We start from the raw sequence: 15,656 nt of genomic DNA, 5'->3' as shown, positions 1-15,656 counted from the left end.
TGGGCAGCCCAGTCATCCTCTCTGATGGGTTTCTGAGACCCCCTACTCCTTCTGACCCCCCGTCCCTCCACCTCTCTGCCCACTTCCTTTGAAGAAAACTTTCACTGCTGAGCCATGACCCAAGAAAACCATTCACTTTGCATCCATATCAGACACACTGATCAGGAGTAGATAACTGCTCAGGTGAGGAGCATCCTCTGCTTTAGGGCAGGTGAGGGAAAATGGGGTGTGAGTGGGGTGAGTGGTGTCATCTGTTTGCGGCATCCACATAGACTAGGTCCTTCCCTTTTTAAGTACCTGGAAGAAGAGTGCTCAACTCAGCTGAACACAAGGCTGGGATACATCCAGAGCACATTACACAAGACTTAAAAAACACTTCCAAAAAAATCTTCTTCTTAATAGATGAATAACACTGCAACCAACTGAACTTAACATAAAAACAATAATAATTCCTCTTCTTACCTGTGGCTAATGCACAAGTAAACCAGATAAAACAAACGTCCTTGGAGCTTTCCAGCCAGAGTGTGATTATCACTAGTATTACTTTGTGATGGGGTTTTCTCAAGGTCACTCTAGAATTAGTGGCACCATGGGACCAAGTGCTCATCCATTATATGGGTTAAAATGACTAATTGAGGGTCTGAGTTTAATTACACTCATAAGCAAAGGCGCAGTGCAGCTCCTTTGATGGGCTTAATAACATTCTCGTGTACACAAAGATGGATGGAAAAAATTAGGGTTGTATATTGTTGTCCTTCAGGACAAGAAGCTGAAGTGGGAATAGAATAATAAAAATAAATAAATGACTCGGCTGCACCAGGAAATGAGCTGTGGAAGTTAGCAAAGCCAGCCTTATGCAAATACTTTGGCTGGAGATAAAGCCCTGGGTATGCACAACTAAATGTAACACAGCTCTACAGTAATGTAGATCGGAGTCGTCTGATTGAGCTGGCAGATTAAAAAGTGAAGAAGGATGCTCAGCAAGGCTTCAGCTACAGTTCACTCTGAAACGATGATAATGGCCATGACAGTGATCGTTAGGATATTGATTGGCGATATTTTAAGTGAGAAACATAGTCATGTTTCACACTAAAACTAGAAAATATTCATTCTGTACACAGCTGCTGGGGCCAACTTCCCTAAATGGTACTTATGTCACGTGCCCTGCTTGAGAACCTAAAAGGACTTCTGGCTGTCCATGCTATCAAACAAACTTTTAGAAGCAAGTTCAAAGTCAGGAGGAAAAGGACAGGCTCATAAACGGGAGCAGAAAACACAGAAATCAGACCTGCACATGGGGAGACGCTTACTTAGCAGCCACCCCGTCAAGAGGTGGGATATGAACCTTCTTTGGCTGAGGCAGCCACACCTGGGCTTGCTGAGCCCAACCCCGCTACTGGGGATGTTTGGCCTTGCACCTGAGCTATGGAGGGGACTGGCCTTGTGCATAGAGAATAACAGCTCCCTCTCTGGGTCGTTTGTTGCAGTATGTGGACAGTTTGGGGACAGGCAGCTTCCGTGAGTTATTTGCCCCTTTTTCTCCCTGTACTGTGTCCTCTGGTGGCTCCGTGGTGTCATAGGGCCCCAATCAGTTTCTTACTAGGGTGACTGTATGAGGTTCCTAGGGCTGCCAGAACAGCATACCATAAACCAAGGGGCCTAAAACAACAGAAATTTGTTCTCTCAAGGTTCTGGAGGTTAGAATTCCAAAACTGAGGTGTCAGCAGTGCCATGCTCTCTCCGAAGGTTCTAGGGGAGAAGGCTTCTTTGCCTTTTCCTAGCTTCTTAGTGGCTTCTGGCAATCCTTGGCCTTCCTTGGCTTATAGCTGCATCACTCTAATCTCTGCCTCTGTTTTCACATGGCCTTCTCCTGGTGTGTCTCTGTGTGTATGTCCTCCTCTTCCAAGGACACCATTTATTAGATTTAGGGCCTACCCTAATCCAGTATGACCTCTTCTTAAGTAATTATATCTGCAAAGACTATTTCCAAACAGGGTCACATTTTGACGTTCTGGGTGGACATGAATTTTGGGGGGACATTTATTCATCCTACTACAGTGACCTCAGCCAAAATGAGCTTGTCCACAGGCAGAGCCAGTCCGACCTTTGCCAGTGAGTGTTCAGGCTACGGCTGGTCAATATATGTTTTTGGTAGAAGGTGATGATTATTCTGGCCAAAGGTTAAGAGAGGCATTTGATTACACATTGTACAATGAAACAATGAGCACAAAACTGAATCTCTTTCAAGGTCTGAATCTCCTGATGTTGGCCAGGGGAGAGTGGTTTCCCTGGAGGACTCCTTAAACATAAAATGAGGAAGAAAAGTCTAACACAGTAACTTCATGCATACGTATATCCTAAGCCTTTCTAACATTTTGCCAAATTTATTTTAGGCCATATTTTAAAATGGTTTTTATTAAAAATTAAAACTTTAATGGGGCAGAATTGGAGTAACAGATAAGTGAGAAAAGGAGAAGAAATGAGGAAGAAGGTGAGTATCAGGGTGTGTCTGGGGTGGGGGAGGGGGATGGGCAGGAGGAAGAGTGTGAAGATGAAGGCCTCCTGGTAATTCCTCCCAGCTCTAACTCCCACCTCCCCCACCTGCCACTGCTGCCTGGAATCCCACAGTCTAGCCACCCACCGCCATTCTTATCAACTCACTCCTCCAACAAAATTTAAGAGATTTTTTTTTTTTTTTCCATTTCGATCCTCTCTCCTCAGTGACAGATAGATACTTCAGGAACAGATATACATGCTTTTAAAAAATTCCATTTCTACCCCAAAATGAATTTTAAATGGAATAGGACTAAGGGCATTCACTTTTCATTTTATATTTCATATGTGCTTAAATTTTTGCTATGTCCACATGATATGACATCTTCCAATGAAGATTTACCATGCCTCTTTAGAGAAGGCAAAGGCAAGAGGCTCGGGTCTTTAGGATGCTTCCGTCAGTGTGCCCTGTGCTCCAGGCCGGTGGGGGGCACCGCCATGGATATTGGTCCAACATTACTGCCAAAGGGAAGGCTTGAGAAACTGGATGGAGTCTAATAAGACTAAATGAAATTGTCTAAAGATTGGACAGCGTTATCATTCCAGGGTTTAGCTTACTAAGGCTTAGGCCTTTTTCTAACTTAAATTTCACCCTGGTAAGCTTTTCAAACATTTAAGAGTGGTACAATTTGCATTTATAACATTTTTTTTCTTTCTGAAAAATAAAAAAGTGATCTCCTTTAGAAGAATAATTGCTTAAATTCTTAACCTCTGCTTCCCACCCTGAAATGACATAAACAAGTTTGAATCCTGCTAGGAACAGAAATTAAGAATAATGATCTCCAATAATGTTCTGATGAATTTACTTTTACCTACCATAAGCTCTGACTAGAGCTGTGAGCTACACTGGCATAAGACATACTATCCTAGGAAAAGAGTGGAGTCATCAGTAAAAACAAATTAAGTCATCAGTAAAAGAATGGAGAATCTGAGTTCTGGAAAAATAATACCAACTTTATTAGCTGGGATATGTCTTAAAACATAGTCTTATCTTTAAAAAAAAAAAGCACCCATTGCTCTGATTAATTGTCCAAATTAAGATTTAAGATGAGGTGGAGAGAAGGGACTTACATGGGGCTATGTGACTGTCCAGGCCGCCTGCCCACTCCATACCTGAGGTCTTGGGAGAGAAGAATGGGAAGTAAGAAAGGAGGCAGAGGGAGAGGACAGCTGGCAGTTAAAGGCAAAAGGGATGTTGGCCAAGTGGATGCCACTCAGTAAAGGCAAGAAGCAAATGAAAGGAACCAACACAATGGAGAGTGCTGTCCATTCATCAGTTGGTTGGTTGGTTGTGTTGTTCTAAGCATGGATCTGTTCATCTCATCTCACATGACAGTGTATTTCCTCTCTGTGTGATATGGTGGGAATGAATAGTCTAGACCAGGAGTCAAGATGTGGCTGCAAGTACTGGCTTCCCGACTTCCTAACCATGAGCTATTGAACTTATACTAAATACAAGAACAATGTATTTGAAGCAGATCTTTCTGGTCCTTGGAAGACAAGATTTTACAAATAAAAATACTCATTTTAATTTTGTTTAAAAATCTTGTCTCTATTGACAATGTATAAAATTATTTAATGAACATCCATTACGTTGCATGGTCACCTCTTGGAATGAATGAATAAATAAATGATCGCACACACGCTCACATACATACACACAGCTCTATTCTTCAATTTCTCTACAATTCTTGAGAAAGAAGAGTTGCCATTCCAACTTAATATCAAGGAAAACATCACCTGAGGACACATGATGAATCCAATTTAACTGATACCTCATATATTATTAAATATATTTAAATGGTTACCTCATACTATCTTGCTACTTGTAATTTTTAATGCAAAGTTAATGAATGGAAAGGAGAAAAATACAATCTCAAAACAAATTTATAAAATGTATAATTATAGCAAGGAATGAATTACATTTAACTCCTAGCACTTAAAGGCTGTGACAATTTCTATAAGGTGAAGTATGTAAAGGGAAATAAATGAAAAGAATTTTAACAGAACGGTCCTCAACAATTTTGCCTTAGTTTTCAAAATGCTTCTCTAATAAAGAATAAGATCTAAAAAAGGAAGAGAAGTTCACTACTAAGAAATATTTCGTATATATTTTATTTTTTTAAGTTACTAATTTTCTATGCCTTGACACAGTGGAATATCCATAAATCACACCAAGGGGATTGAATTGTTTGCCAATTGTGACACTTAGCTTGGTTTACACCAAACTAGTGACAATTCTCTCCAGAGTTTCCCATTGAATTCCTTAAACACACAGACACACAGGCACACACAGGCACAGTTTGTAGGCCAGATGGAATCTATTGTTCTCTGTTACCAGCTAAACAAGGCTCTGGATCACATGCTTATGTTTTAGCCTGATTTCATGAATATGATAGTTGTGATTACAGTAAATTGGAAAAAAATTCTAACATGTAAATGTGGCATTTTTATACAATTTAGGTAACTTTCAAGATTAAAGCTATAAACTAATGGAGCAGATCAAAGCATGCAGATGTTACACAAAACAACTATATCATCTTGTAAAAGTTCACTACATCATTTTTTATACATTGTATTTTGTATTATATTTTATGTACATTTAGTACATAAAAATGACTAGAAGAATAATTGCTATGATTTTTTTCTGCTTTAAGAAGCACCAAAACACCAGATTCTTTCTACATATTTTGATAGGAAAAAATGTTCCTTGAGAAGGTATAAGCCCAGATGTGATTTATAAATTGAGACAATCTGGTTGTCAATTTACATTTTAAAGATGATATTCAGATTATGTCTGCAATTCCAGGAAGATTTTTCTGAATCTATAGCATTATCCATAATTTAGCACAGTGATGTGGTACTTGATACCCTCTTGTTTTGGAGGATTTGATTGAATGAACCTCAGTTACATAAAAATAATGATTTGTGCCATGAAACTACACTAAAGAATTGAATAAGGTATTGAAACTATCATCTCAATAAGAATGCTAGGATTAAAGAGAAGAAAAAATTCCAAAATATGAAAGGCAGAACTAAAATGTAAACGGCTAAGGAAATAGTTCACAGAACTACAAATTGGTGACAGTTAAGTTTAATCAAATGGAACAAAATATTGATATTTACTGTTGTCCACAGGAAGTAGCTTAAAAACGAGGGCATCCCTGGCAAATTCACAGCTCCACTTGTAGTGTCTCCTCACCCTTCCCCACCTGCCTCTACTCTGTCTCCTACGACTGCTCTCAGACGTAGCGGACCATTGAGTTCACTTGGTCAAAGATTTGCCGTAGCTCTCTACTCTTTACAGACTCGAGTCTATTCCCCTTACCTCAGTTTTGAAGGCCCTTTGTCATCTGGAATGGAACAACTATGCAAGCCGCATTTCCTCAAGTCTCCTAGGCCGTAGACGATCTATAGATCCTGGAGTTCTACCATGTCTGGGTCAGAGGATGGCTGCCACTCTTCCTGGCCACAACACTCCCTTCCCCATAGTATTGACTGGTGAAGTCCTTTCTCCGCTTAGCCTCAATCTCACGAGATTATTGAAGCCTTTTGTGACCTCAGTGGCTGAGCTGGGCACTCCCTCCACAGTTTTTCCTTCTGTGCTATCCTGATCATTACATTAAAAGGCCACTGAGATATAATGCTAGGGCTAAGCATATGGGTACCATTTTCTTCCACTAGATTATGAGTTTCCAAAGGACTGAGGCTGCCATGTTTATTTCTGCTCCCCTGTCCCCTCCCTAGCACACAGCCGGTGCTCAGCAAATGCTCAGGGATAAAACTGCTAAAAGGCAGGATGTAAATCTGCCTTTATATATATTGGTCTATAATGTATATAAATATAGATGTATTTATGTAAAGATATATAATGTAAATAAAGATCTAAGCTTTATTGGAAAAAATCAACAATGTAAATAACCTTACATCCTAAAATCCAGAACCTTCTACCACAATATAAGCATTTGTGACTCTTTTGGTGTGTTGTCAACACTGGTTCTAAATAAGTGGTAAATAATAGTAGAAATTTCTTGAAACCTTTCATCCACTGAGTGTTTATTCGATAAATTCTTTTTAGCTCCTTCCCAGGGCTGTTTTCTCCCTCTCTTAGTCCAACCTCCTCATCAATGTGGAATGATTCATAAACACTTCAAATAAGAGAGGAGAAATTATAGTTCTTTCTGTAGAAAGGCAGGAGTTTAATGAATTAGGGAGGAGTTAAATATGCACATATATATTGATGGGTTTTGCTTTGTCACTTACATGATAAACTCAGAAAAGTGGGAAAACCCTAAACCTGGTTGTATCTTGACAAAGGAAATCCAATTTGGCCACATAAAACTCTTTCTAAATTGGACGCCCCCTTTTCTGTTTCCTATGATATGGTCACTCCTGGAGAACAGCAGAAGCACAGGTCAAGCCTCCGTGTGTGAAAAGAGAGGGATGGGTAGTCATCCTGGTCTGACCTAACTTGGATCTGGGTCACTTCCCAGACCCTAAACTCAGCCAGACGACCTACAAAGGGGACACATGAACCTGGTCTGGCTTCTTCATCTGACTTTTCACCAAATGGTGTTGAAAGCTTGCTCTTAATGGCAGTGGCCTACATTCTTAAATCAAACAACATGAATATATAATTATGCTACTGTATTACTCAGAGAGAATTTCTAATTGACAGGGCTAACCAGGTCTTTACTGACTGTACTTCCACAGTTGATTCTGGCACTTCCTTCCACAATCTTCATTAGGAAGGATGCCACTCTTTACAAGTCAAGGATGCTAAAATGGGAAAAACTACGTGTAAATAACAGAAACAGAGAAATCAAGTAAAAAGGGTCAGAAGTGCCTACAGTTCTAGCTTTGGAAGAATTATATTTCTTCTGGTGGGGCAGGAGGTTTCAGAAGGATAATAGAATTTAAGAGGCTATAAAATGGATGTCTCAGCAGGGGATTTTGGAGAACTGTAAATTTGGCTTATGGTAGAGCCTATCCAGAGAAATCATGTCAAAAGATCATTATTTCATGACCTTGAGGAAAAGCTAAATCGTCAGAGGATTTCCTATAGCTCCCTGTGTGCGGACTTCGATATTTATGGAGGCTGACTCTTTTTATCTCCTTCTATGCACATACTTTCACACAAACACACACACACCCCTCTCAAGACTGGAGGATGAGAGCATTGTTATAAATATTCATGAGATAATTATTATTAAAGTCACCAAGGTGATTTTGTTCCTTCTCTGTAGAGACTGGTTTTCATGCCTAGAAACCTATCAACTGTAGGAGAAATGGCAGCTTTGAGGAAGCCCAGCTAAAGCAATCCTGTACATTTTATTTTTGAAATATAAATTATTTGACTAGGTATTTTAAATCTCCCTTTGCCCCCACCCCATCATTAAGTTTATCCAGCAGAGATTTCCAACTTTGGTACAAAATACAACATTTTCGGGAATATAGTTTCTAGAGTCTGAAAGAACTATTCCTTGATTATTATGTTCTTTTCTAAGAGCAAAAATTAAACAAATCCTAAAGACGATTCTCAGACATCTCGAGAGATTTCTGGGGGATGATTTTTATAACAATGCATTGGAGATAATTACAATACATTTACTACTTTTATTATTTAAAAAAACACTTCACACAACAGACCTTATTAAAGAGCTATTTCTAAGAATTGTAGGCTCTTGCAGTCACACTGAAAACTTTTTAAATGCAAAAAATAAAAATAGCTCCTGGTGACAGTTAACTAGATGTCTATGTATCTGTCACAGACCCTCCCCCAGCCAACCAAGTGGCCTGCCTGGTTATTCTATGTGCATGATACAACGTAACACAAGAAATTACTGTGAACTATTGTTTTCAATCAAAGAAAACTAATTATTTTTGTTTGGAATGAAAATGTTTATTTTTTGCTTGAGACCTCCAAAAACATTTTAAATAAGTCAAATACTGCTGTAGGTATAGGATAGTGGAAGATGCTTGTATCTGTTCAGTATCTCATTAGAAATGGTTTTGGCTAGCTTCTTTTACTCCATTGCCATATCAACATTCGTCTTTCCAGAACACTCTGATCCTCGGTAAAACAGCAATTAAGGTCATGGAAGCAGGAAGCAAACAACAACAGGAGGTGGCGGCAGTGACAGAGGACTCACCTTAGGCATCCAGTGGCATTTCGCAGCACCTGTGAGGAATGCAGCTGTATTTTCCGATCGTCCTGAAGCGGTGAATTTTCCCAGCCCGAGTGGGGGATAATGACGGCGTTAGTCAACACCGCCAGGGTGTCCTGGATGATGGGCATTTTGAGTGCATCGCAAGACGAGAGGTTCCAAAGGACTCCTGCAAGAGACAAACAGAGCTTTTGGGTGGCCACTGTTTTTTCTCATCTCAAAACCATTTTCCCTAATCGAGTTAACAGCACGGGCAGGAAGGACTAAGATAGTGTGAGCATGTGTCCTAGAGCGTGCCCTTAGTTTTAGAACATCTGTGTGAACCCCTTAAAAGAGTGCTGTAAAAATCTGACATGTGGGCAGAGAAACAGTGACATGAATGTCTTTGTTCCATCATGGAGAGTAACCAAGGGTGAGAGATCTGATTGAATGGAGGATACCAACCGGGCTTTTGTTCACCATTAACACAATGGACCCAAGTTCCCAAATGCTAATGAAGACCGAAGAGCTGGGAAAGTTATCTGAAATGGACTAGAAGGATATCTTTGTTTTATCCAAGACCTCAAAATGCACATGTGGTCTATTTGATTCACTCAGCCTCCATATAGGACCAGCCACCATCACTCAGGACCTCACGAGAATCCAGTATCAGGTCTGATAACAATGGGCTCAACAAGAAATTTAAATTCACTGTCACTTGTGACAGTTTTGCCAGTTTTTCTCTAAAGGCAATGCTCAGGGAGGCCCTACAGATTGTGTTTCCTCATACAATGACAAAGAGAGCAGTACAAAGTGGAAGGCATGTCTGTAATGAAAAAAAGTACAGTTAATTGATGTAAGCAGAGCCAAAGCAACATTTTTAGGACAGATGGAATGTTTTAGGCTTTTAAATATTTTTAGAGAGACTTCAAAATGGAATTAATTTTAGAAAAGGCCATAAGTATTGCATATATGTTATAATGTCATTTAGAAATGCTTTTAAAATAATTATTCTTTTTGTTGTTCAAAACATGATACATAAAGGTAAAAGAAACAGAGAACAATATTCTATTTTCCTATGAAAGAAAGACAGTATTTTCCCTCAAGACTAACCTAAATAGACATCATCAGTACAGATGTTGGGAATGAAATATTTTAGTTATCTTCAGAAACACAACTTCCAGCTTCCTTGTTTAACAAACTTTCAATATATTTTAAGGTGAAATTGTGTTTCATCTATTGTGCTATGAATAGAATAAACAGAACACACTTATTTCTGAAATTTGTTTTATTAGTTTCTTGCATTGCACATATTGAACTATTCAAGGGTATTAATACTACTAATCTGAAAGTCGACAATGTTTGACTAATAACTAAAGTGACTAACAGTTTTAAATCAGTTCTATAAAACTGAGACTATAGAGACAAACTCTTTCCACTGTCTTTCAAAACAACATTCACTGGGAATTTCATTTAAGTAAATGCAAAGGAAACAGAATGCTTTTGGTTCCCAATATATATAAAGCAATCCTTTAGTACAGGGAGTTGGCTTGAGGGCAAATTCTGTCTTCCTGTTTTTGTAAATAAAGTTTTATTGGAACCCAGCCCCGCCTGTTCATTTGCACATTGCCTATGGCCGCTTTTGTCCTACAAGGGAAGAGTTGAGCGTTTGTGATGGAGACTGTGTGGTCCACAAAGTCTAAACAATTTGCTATCTGGCCCTTAACAGAAAAATTTTGCCCACCTCTGATTAAGCACATAACCATTTTCTATTCACTTCTGTGCATATTTGCATTGCTATTAGCATCCTAAATTGAGTACACAAAAAATGCTCAATGGTACACAGAAGGTGCTCAAAAATACATTCTGATTTGGACAGATTTGAAATGCTACGAATATTATCATATGCATTTATCCGGTTTTACATAATATACAAACCTGTTTCTTTATTTATCCCATTAAGAAGCATTTTACTAAATTTTAGATAATCTACAGAATCCAAACTATTACCTTCAGTCATTTTCAGTCTCACAAAAATATTCTTGTTTCTAGTAAAATAATTTGTTTTTCAGTTTTAAAAAGCACATTAAAACGAAATTAATGTCTACCCTAGTATTTGAGAATAACTTAAGAATATCACATGCAAGGATCTCTTCTTTTAAGTATACAATGCAAGTATACAGAAATAAAACATGAACTCTCACTCTCAAATCTTGATTTGAAAATATCAACATATGAAAATTGAGGTTTGTAAATGTCTTAAAATATGAATGATATGTTTTGCTGTAAAATGTATTTCTTTTAAAAACTAAATAGCAAAAGAGAGACTTCTGTATTTTTACATGCAACCAGTCTAAAAAAATCTAAAAGCATTCTACGATAATAGAGGAATTTTTACTGTTTTCTAACAAATGGAAAAGAGGTTAAAAGAGGGGAAAATTGGGGCTGGCCCCGTGGCCGAGTGGTTAGGTTCGCGCGCTCCGCTGCAGGCGGCCCAGTGTTTCGTCGGTTCGAATCCTGGGCGCGGACATGGCACTGCTCGTCAGACCACGCTGAGGCGGCGTCCCACATGCCACAACTAGAGGAACCCACAACGAAGAATACACAACTATGTACCGGGGGGCTTTGGGGAGAAAAAGGAAAAAATAAAATCTTTAAAAAAAAAAAAAAAAGAGGGGAAAATCACAGCAAATGTACAGCCGTCATCTAATGCTGACAAGGATGAAAGGATGGGAAAGGAAATGCCACCCAAGATGACTCCTATTGGACTGTCCTCTCCTTTCCTTTCTCATTAATTCATTAATTAGTGTAACCTAATTCAGAATCGTGCACTGACAGGCGTTTCCTAGTTCACATTCATTCCACCTTTCCAGGCTGGCTCCATCTGTTCTTCACATTCCAATGAGCTTATCACAGCGCTTGACCCATATCTCTGAACTTTCTATCTTAATTTATATCTGCAACCCGTAAGTGCTTCCTGAACTGATGACAACTACAGTGGATCTCTGATCAGGGACAGCTCCACCGCCTCTCCTTGGATGAGGACTTGGCAAAGTGGATGTAACGTGGCAGAATTTCTTTTGGGGGAATTCAGCAACCAGTTGCAGGGGCTCTCAAAACTTTGAGTTTTGGTTAGATTATCTGGACACAGAGACATGCTTGAGTGTAGACTCAGCAGTCTCCGGGGACATTTGAGATAAAGGTTGATATGTCCTGCAGGAGTCAAAAGTGGGAAATAGTTGGGAATTCTGCATCTGTCTTGCTATAGACACACACACACATACTTCCTCACACAGCCACATACACATATACTCATACTCACACACACACACATACACATACACAGACACACATACACATCCATTAGTCTTGGCTGAAGGGAGAGACATTAGTGGAGAAAAATGGACATATCTAGGCATTCTCCGTGAACAAATGAGAAATAGGTGTTCTGCTCAAATTTCTCTTCATTTCTTCCTCTCTTTCTTGTGTGGTGGTTTAAGGTATGTCTATACATTTTTTGACATTCCCTTCAAATGGTGGAGCCCAATCCTTCTTCCCATGAGTGACTTACTTCTGACCAACAGAATATGGTGGAGGTGACTGCGAGTGACTTCTGATGGCAAGTCATAAAAAAGGTACTGCGGCTCCCTCCAAGCTCTCTGTCTTAGATTGCTTGTTTGAGAGGAAGCCTGTGTCACGCTGTGAGGACCCTTAAGCAGTGCTACGAAGAGGCCCATGCGGCGAAGAACTGAGGCCTCCAGCCAACAGCCATGTGAGGGAGCCATCTAGAAAGTGGATCCTCCAGCCCCAGTCAAGGATTCAAATGACTGCAGCCTTTGAGGGACCCTGAGTCAGAACCACCTAAATGTGCCATGCCTGCATTCCTGACACTGAGACACTGTATGAGATAAATGTTTGTTGTTTTAAGCTGCTAAATTTTGGGGTAATTTGTTATGCAGCAATAAGTAATTAATGTCCCTTCCCTTTCAACCTACCACTCTTCTTTTACCTTTCTCCTGCCCTTCTCTTCCCTCTCCCTTCCCTTTGTCTACTGGACTCATTTGTTCCCTTTACATCACTCTTCCTAGCTACTCCTCTCATTATAACTTAGATCCACTTCTTCTCCTATTCCTTACAATTCCTTTATCCTCTCACTCATGTGAGAGTGTAGAAGAACCAGGAAGAATGATCCAGCTATAAACTTTATAACCGAATTTAAAATGCACTTTAATTTAGATTACAAATGATATTTAATTTAAAAAATGTATCATTCTTCACATTTGCAACTTATTAAATGGCCAAACACTTTCTTTCATTTGGACTAATCCTGTGTTAGTTTCCTGTTGCTGCTGTAACAAATTCCCATAGAAGTAGTGCTTAAAACATCACACAGTTATTATCTTACAGTTCTGGAGTGCTGAAGTCTAAACTGGATCAGCAGGGTTATGCTGCTTCTGGAGGCTCTAGAGGGGAATTTCCTTGTCTTTTAAGCTTCTAGAGGCTGCCTGCATTCCTTGGTCTGAGGCTCACATCACTCTGACCTCAGCATCTATTGTCACATCTCCTCTGATTCTGATCCTCCTGCCTCCTTGTTATAAGGACATTTATCATTACAATGAGCCCACCTAGATAATCCAGGATAATCTCCACATTTCGAAATCCTTAACTTAATCCCATCTGCAAAGTCCCCTTTACCATGTAAGATAACATTCACAGGCTCCGAGAATTAGGATGTGGACATCTTTGGGGGGCCATAATTCAGTCTACCACACATCCTCTTAAAATATTCTGTTATGCTTAAGAGAAAATTAAACTTCTTATTGTACCTTCATAATCAGACCTTTCCCTAATCTCTAAATTCATCTTGAATCAGATCCTTTTGTTCACTCATTTATTCACTCCATACATATTAAGGACCTACTATGTGCCAGGTTCTAGTTGATGCAATGAATACATTAGTGAATATAACAAGAAGTCCCTGCTCTCATGGCTCTCCCATTATTGTAACTCTGTAATTATGCTCCAGCCATGGTGGCCTTATTTCTTCTCCTTGAACACACAAACGTATTTGTATCTCAGATCTCTTGGATTTACTGCTGTCTCAGTTCGGAACATTCTTCCCGAAACCTTTCCAAGGCTGATCCTTCTATCCACTCACATGGCACCTTAAATGTGCTAGACTCAGACAAGCTTTTCTGGATCAGTCTAAACTACCTTCCCAGACACTTGCTATCAGATCTCCTATTTTACCTCACAGCAGAGACCTTATCACTTAACTCATATTCTCCATGCTTTTTCATTACTTGTTGATTTTTCTCATTTGCTCACTGTTCCTCCCCACAACAAGGTCCCAGCCCACAAGATGAAAACAGTGACCCTATCTGAGTGCTCACAGCAACAGAACACATACAGCACACAGAATATGCTCTGACACACATGAGGTGCTCACCAAATAGGTGCTAAATAAATACGACAATTAATAACTGGATGCTATGACCCTTAGAGGATATGTGCTCCAAGCATCAAATATTTTTTAAGTATTATAGTGCTAGCAAAATGAAGTAATGATTTGAAAGAATCAAATAGCAGATGCAAGATATGTTACAAATAACAAATCCAACTGACAATACAAAAATGTTATTCAAATAGGATTATAACTCTTGACTCTACAGAAATTCTACTTTTAGCTAGTAGAGAAAATTTATATCACTAAAAAACATTAATCAGTTTAGAATTAGAAGGCTTATCTCTAGTGCTTCGTTTGGGTAATTTTCTTATATTAACTCCCTGATAATTCCAAATTAGCCAAAGTAATACTGAAATTTCAATTTGTGGAAAAAAATGTGGAATAAATTGAATTCACCGTGGTATTCAACATCCATAACACATTTATTCTTATCTGAAAGTAATGTAAAAATGTTTTAGTATTTTGGTTGATGGTCACTAGCAAGTTTTAACTTACCTGATGAAAATATGCTAATTTCTTCCAGATTGTGATCTGTAGTAAAATTTTTACAGCATCTTTCCTTTAATTACATATACTTAATAGCTTTCCTTTATTAGTAAAAAATTATTGCTGTTCCAAATATAATTTTGGAAGTAGGTTTAGTTGAGAAGACATTTAAATAACTAATTATGTATACTAAGTATATTTAAAATATAGTTTATTTTCATTTCAGGCACAGGATGGCTCTTTTCCTTGAAATTATCCATATTCATGAGCAGTAATTGGTTTATTAAAATTTCTTTAATAAAATCTTAATTACTTTCATTGGATCCTTTACTTTATTTTCATAGAGAGTAATCGTGGGTTTTTTTTTTCCCTAAAAGAGATGAAGACTATCTTAATAAAAAGAAACTCAGATTGACCAAAAAAAAAAGCATTTTAATAATCACAAGTCTTAAATCATGATAACATCAACCATTGCTTCTGGTTATGCAAGACTTTCCTGTGATCCACTCATTTGCTTTTAATCTTAGACCTAAAACACAAACCTGAATATAAGTGAGGCTCAAACCAAAGAAATGTTGGGCTGAATTCATTTTAAATGAATGTTTTTAAGATTTCTTTTAAAATAACTAATTAAAATTAACTTAATGTACATATGAATATTCATTTTAAACAAATCTATCATTTATCTTATTCTGAGAGTGAAAATTTGTGCACCTGGAGAAGAGAGAGAAGAACAGAGAAGAATGGGGCAAACGAGTTTATCTCACAAAAAAGTCAAGGTCAGGCCTGGTTGGGGCTGGGGATGAGATGGGGACTGGGGAATGCCCATCACTACCTTCTCCACCCCCACCCATTTACACCTTGAGTCGTGGGTGGGTGGAGGGTGGCTGATCAAAATCTGGAGGTCTGTGACACTCTGAACTTGTGCTGTGTGCATGTGTCTGTGTGCATATGCATGAGTGTGTGCACATGTGCATGAGTGTATGTGTCTGTGCACACACACT

General features: G+C 38.7%; 1 protein-coding gene across 12 annotated transcripts in view; it reads right to left on the bottom strand.

Moving 5' to 3' along the window:
- The window catches only part of CTNND2 (catenin delta 2), an 883,391-nt gene that overhangs the window by 164,079 nt on the left and 703,656 nt on the right, over nucleotides 1-15,656 (bottom strand). For all 12 annotated transcript variants that reach the window (XM_070587191.1, XM_070587196.1, XM_070587195.1 and 9 more), the window contains one exon: nucleotides 8,706-8,889. In XM_070587191.1, the coding sequence (XP_070443292.1) occupies nucleotides 8,706-8,889 (184 nt within the window). The remainder of the gene's footprint in view (nucleotides 1-8,705; nucleotides 8,890-15,656) is intronic.

This window comes from Equus przewalskii, chromosome 20, assembly GCF_037783145.1.
Source record: "Equus przewalskii isolate Varuska chromosome 20, EquPr2, whole genome shotgun sequence".
Lineage (NCBI taxonomy): Eukaryota > Metazoa > Chordata > Mammalia > Perissodactyla > Equidae > Equus > Equus przewalskii.
The sequence above is the reverse complement of the archived record's forward strand: the minus strand, read 5'-3'. Positions and strand labels throughout refer to the sequence as shown.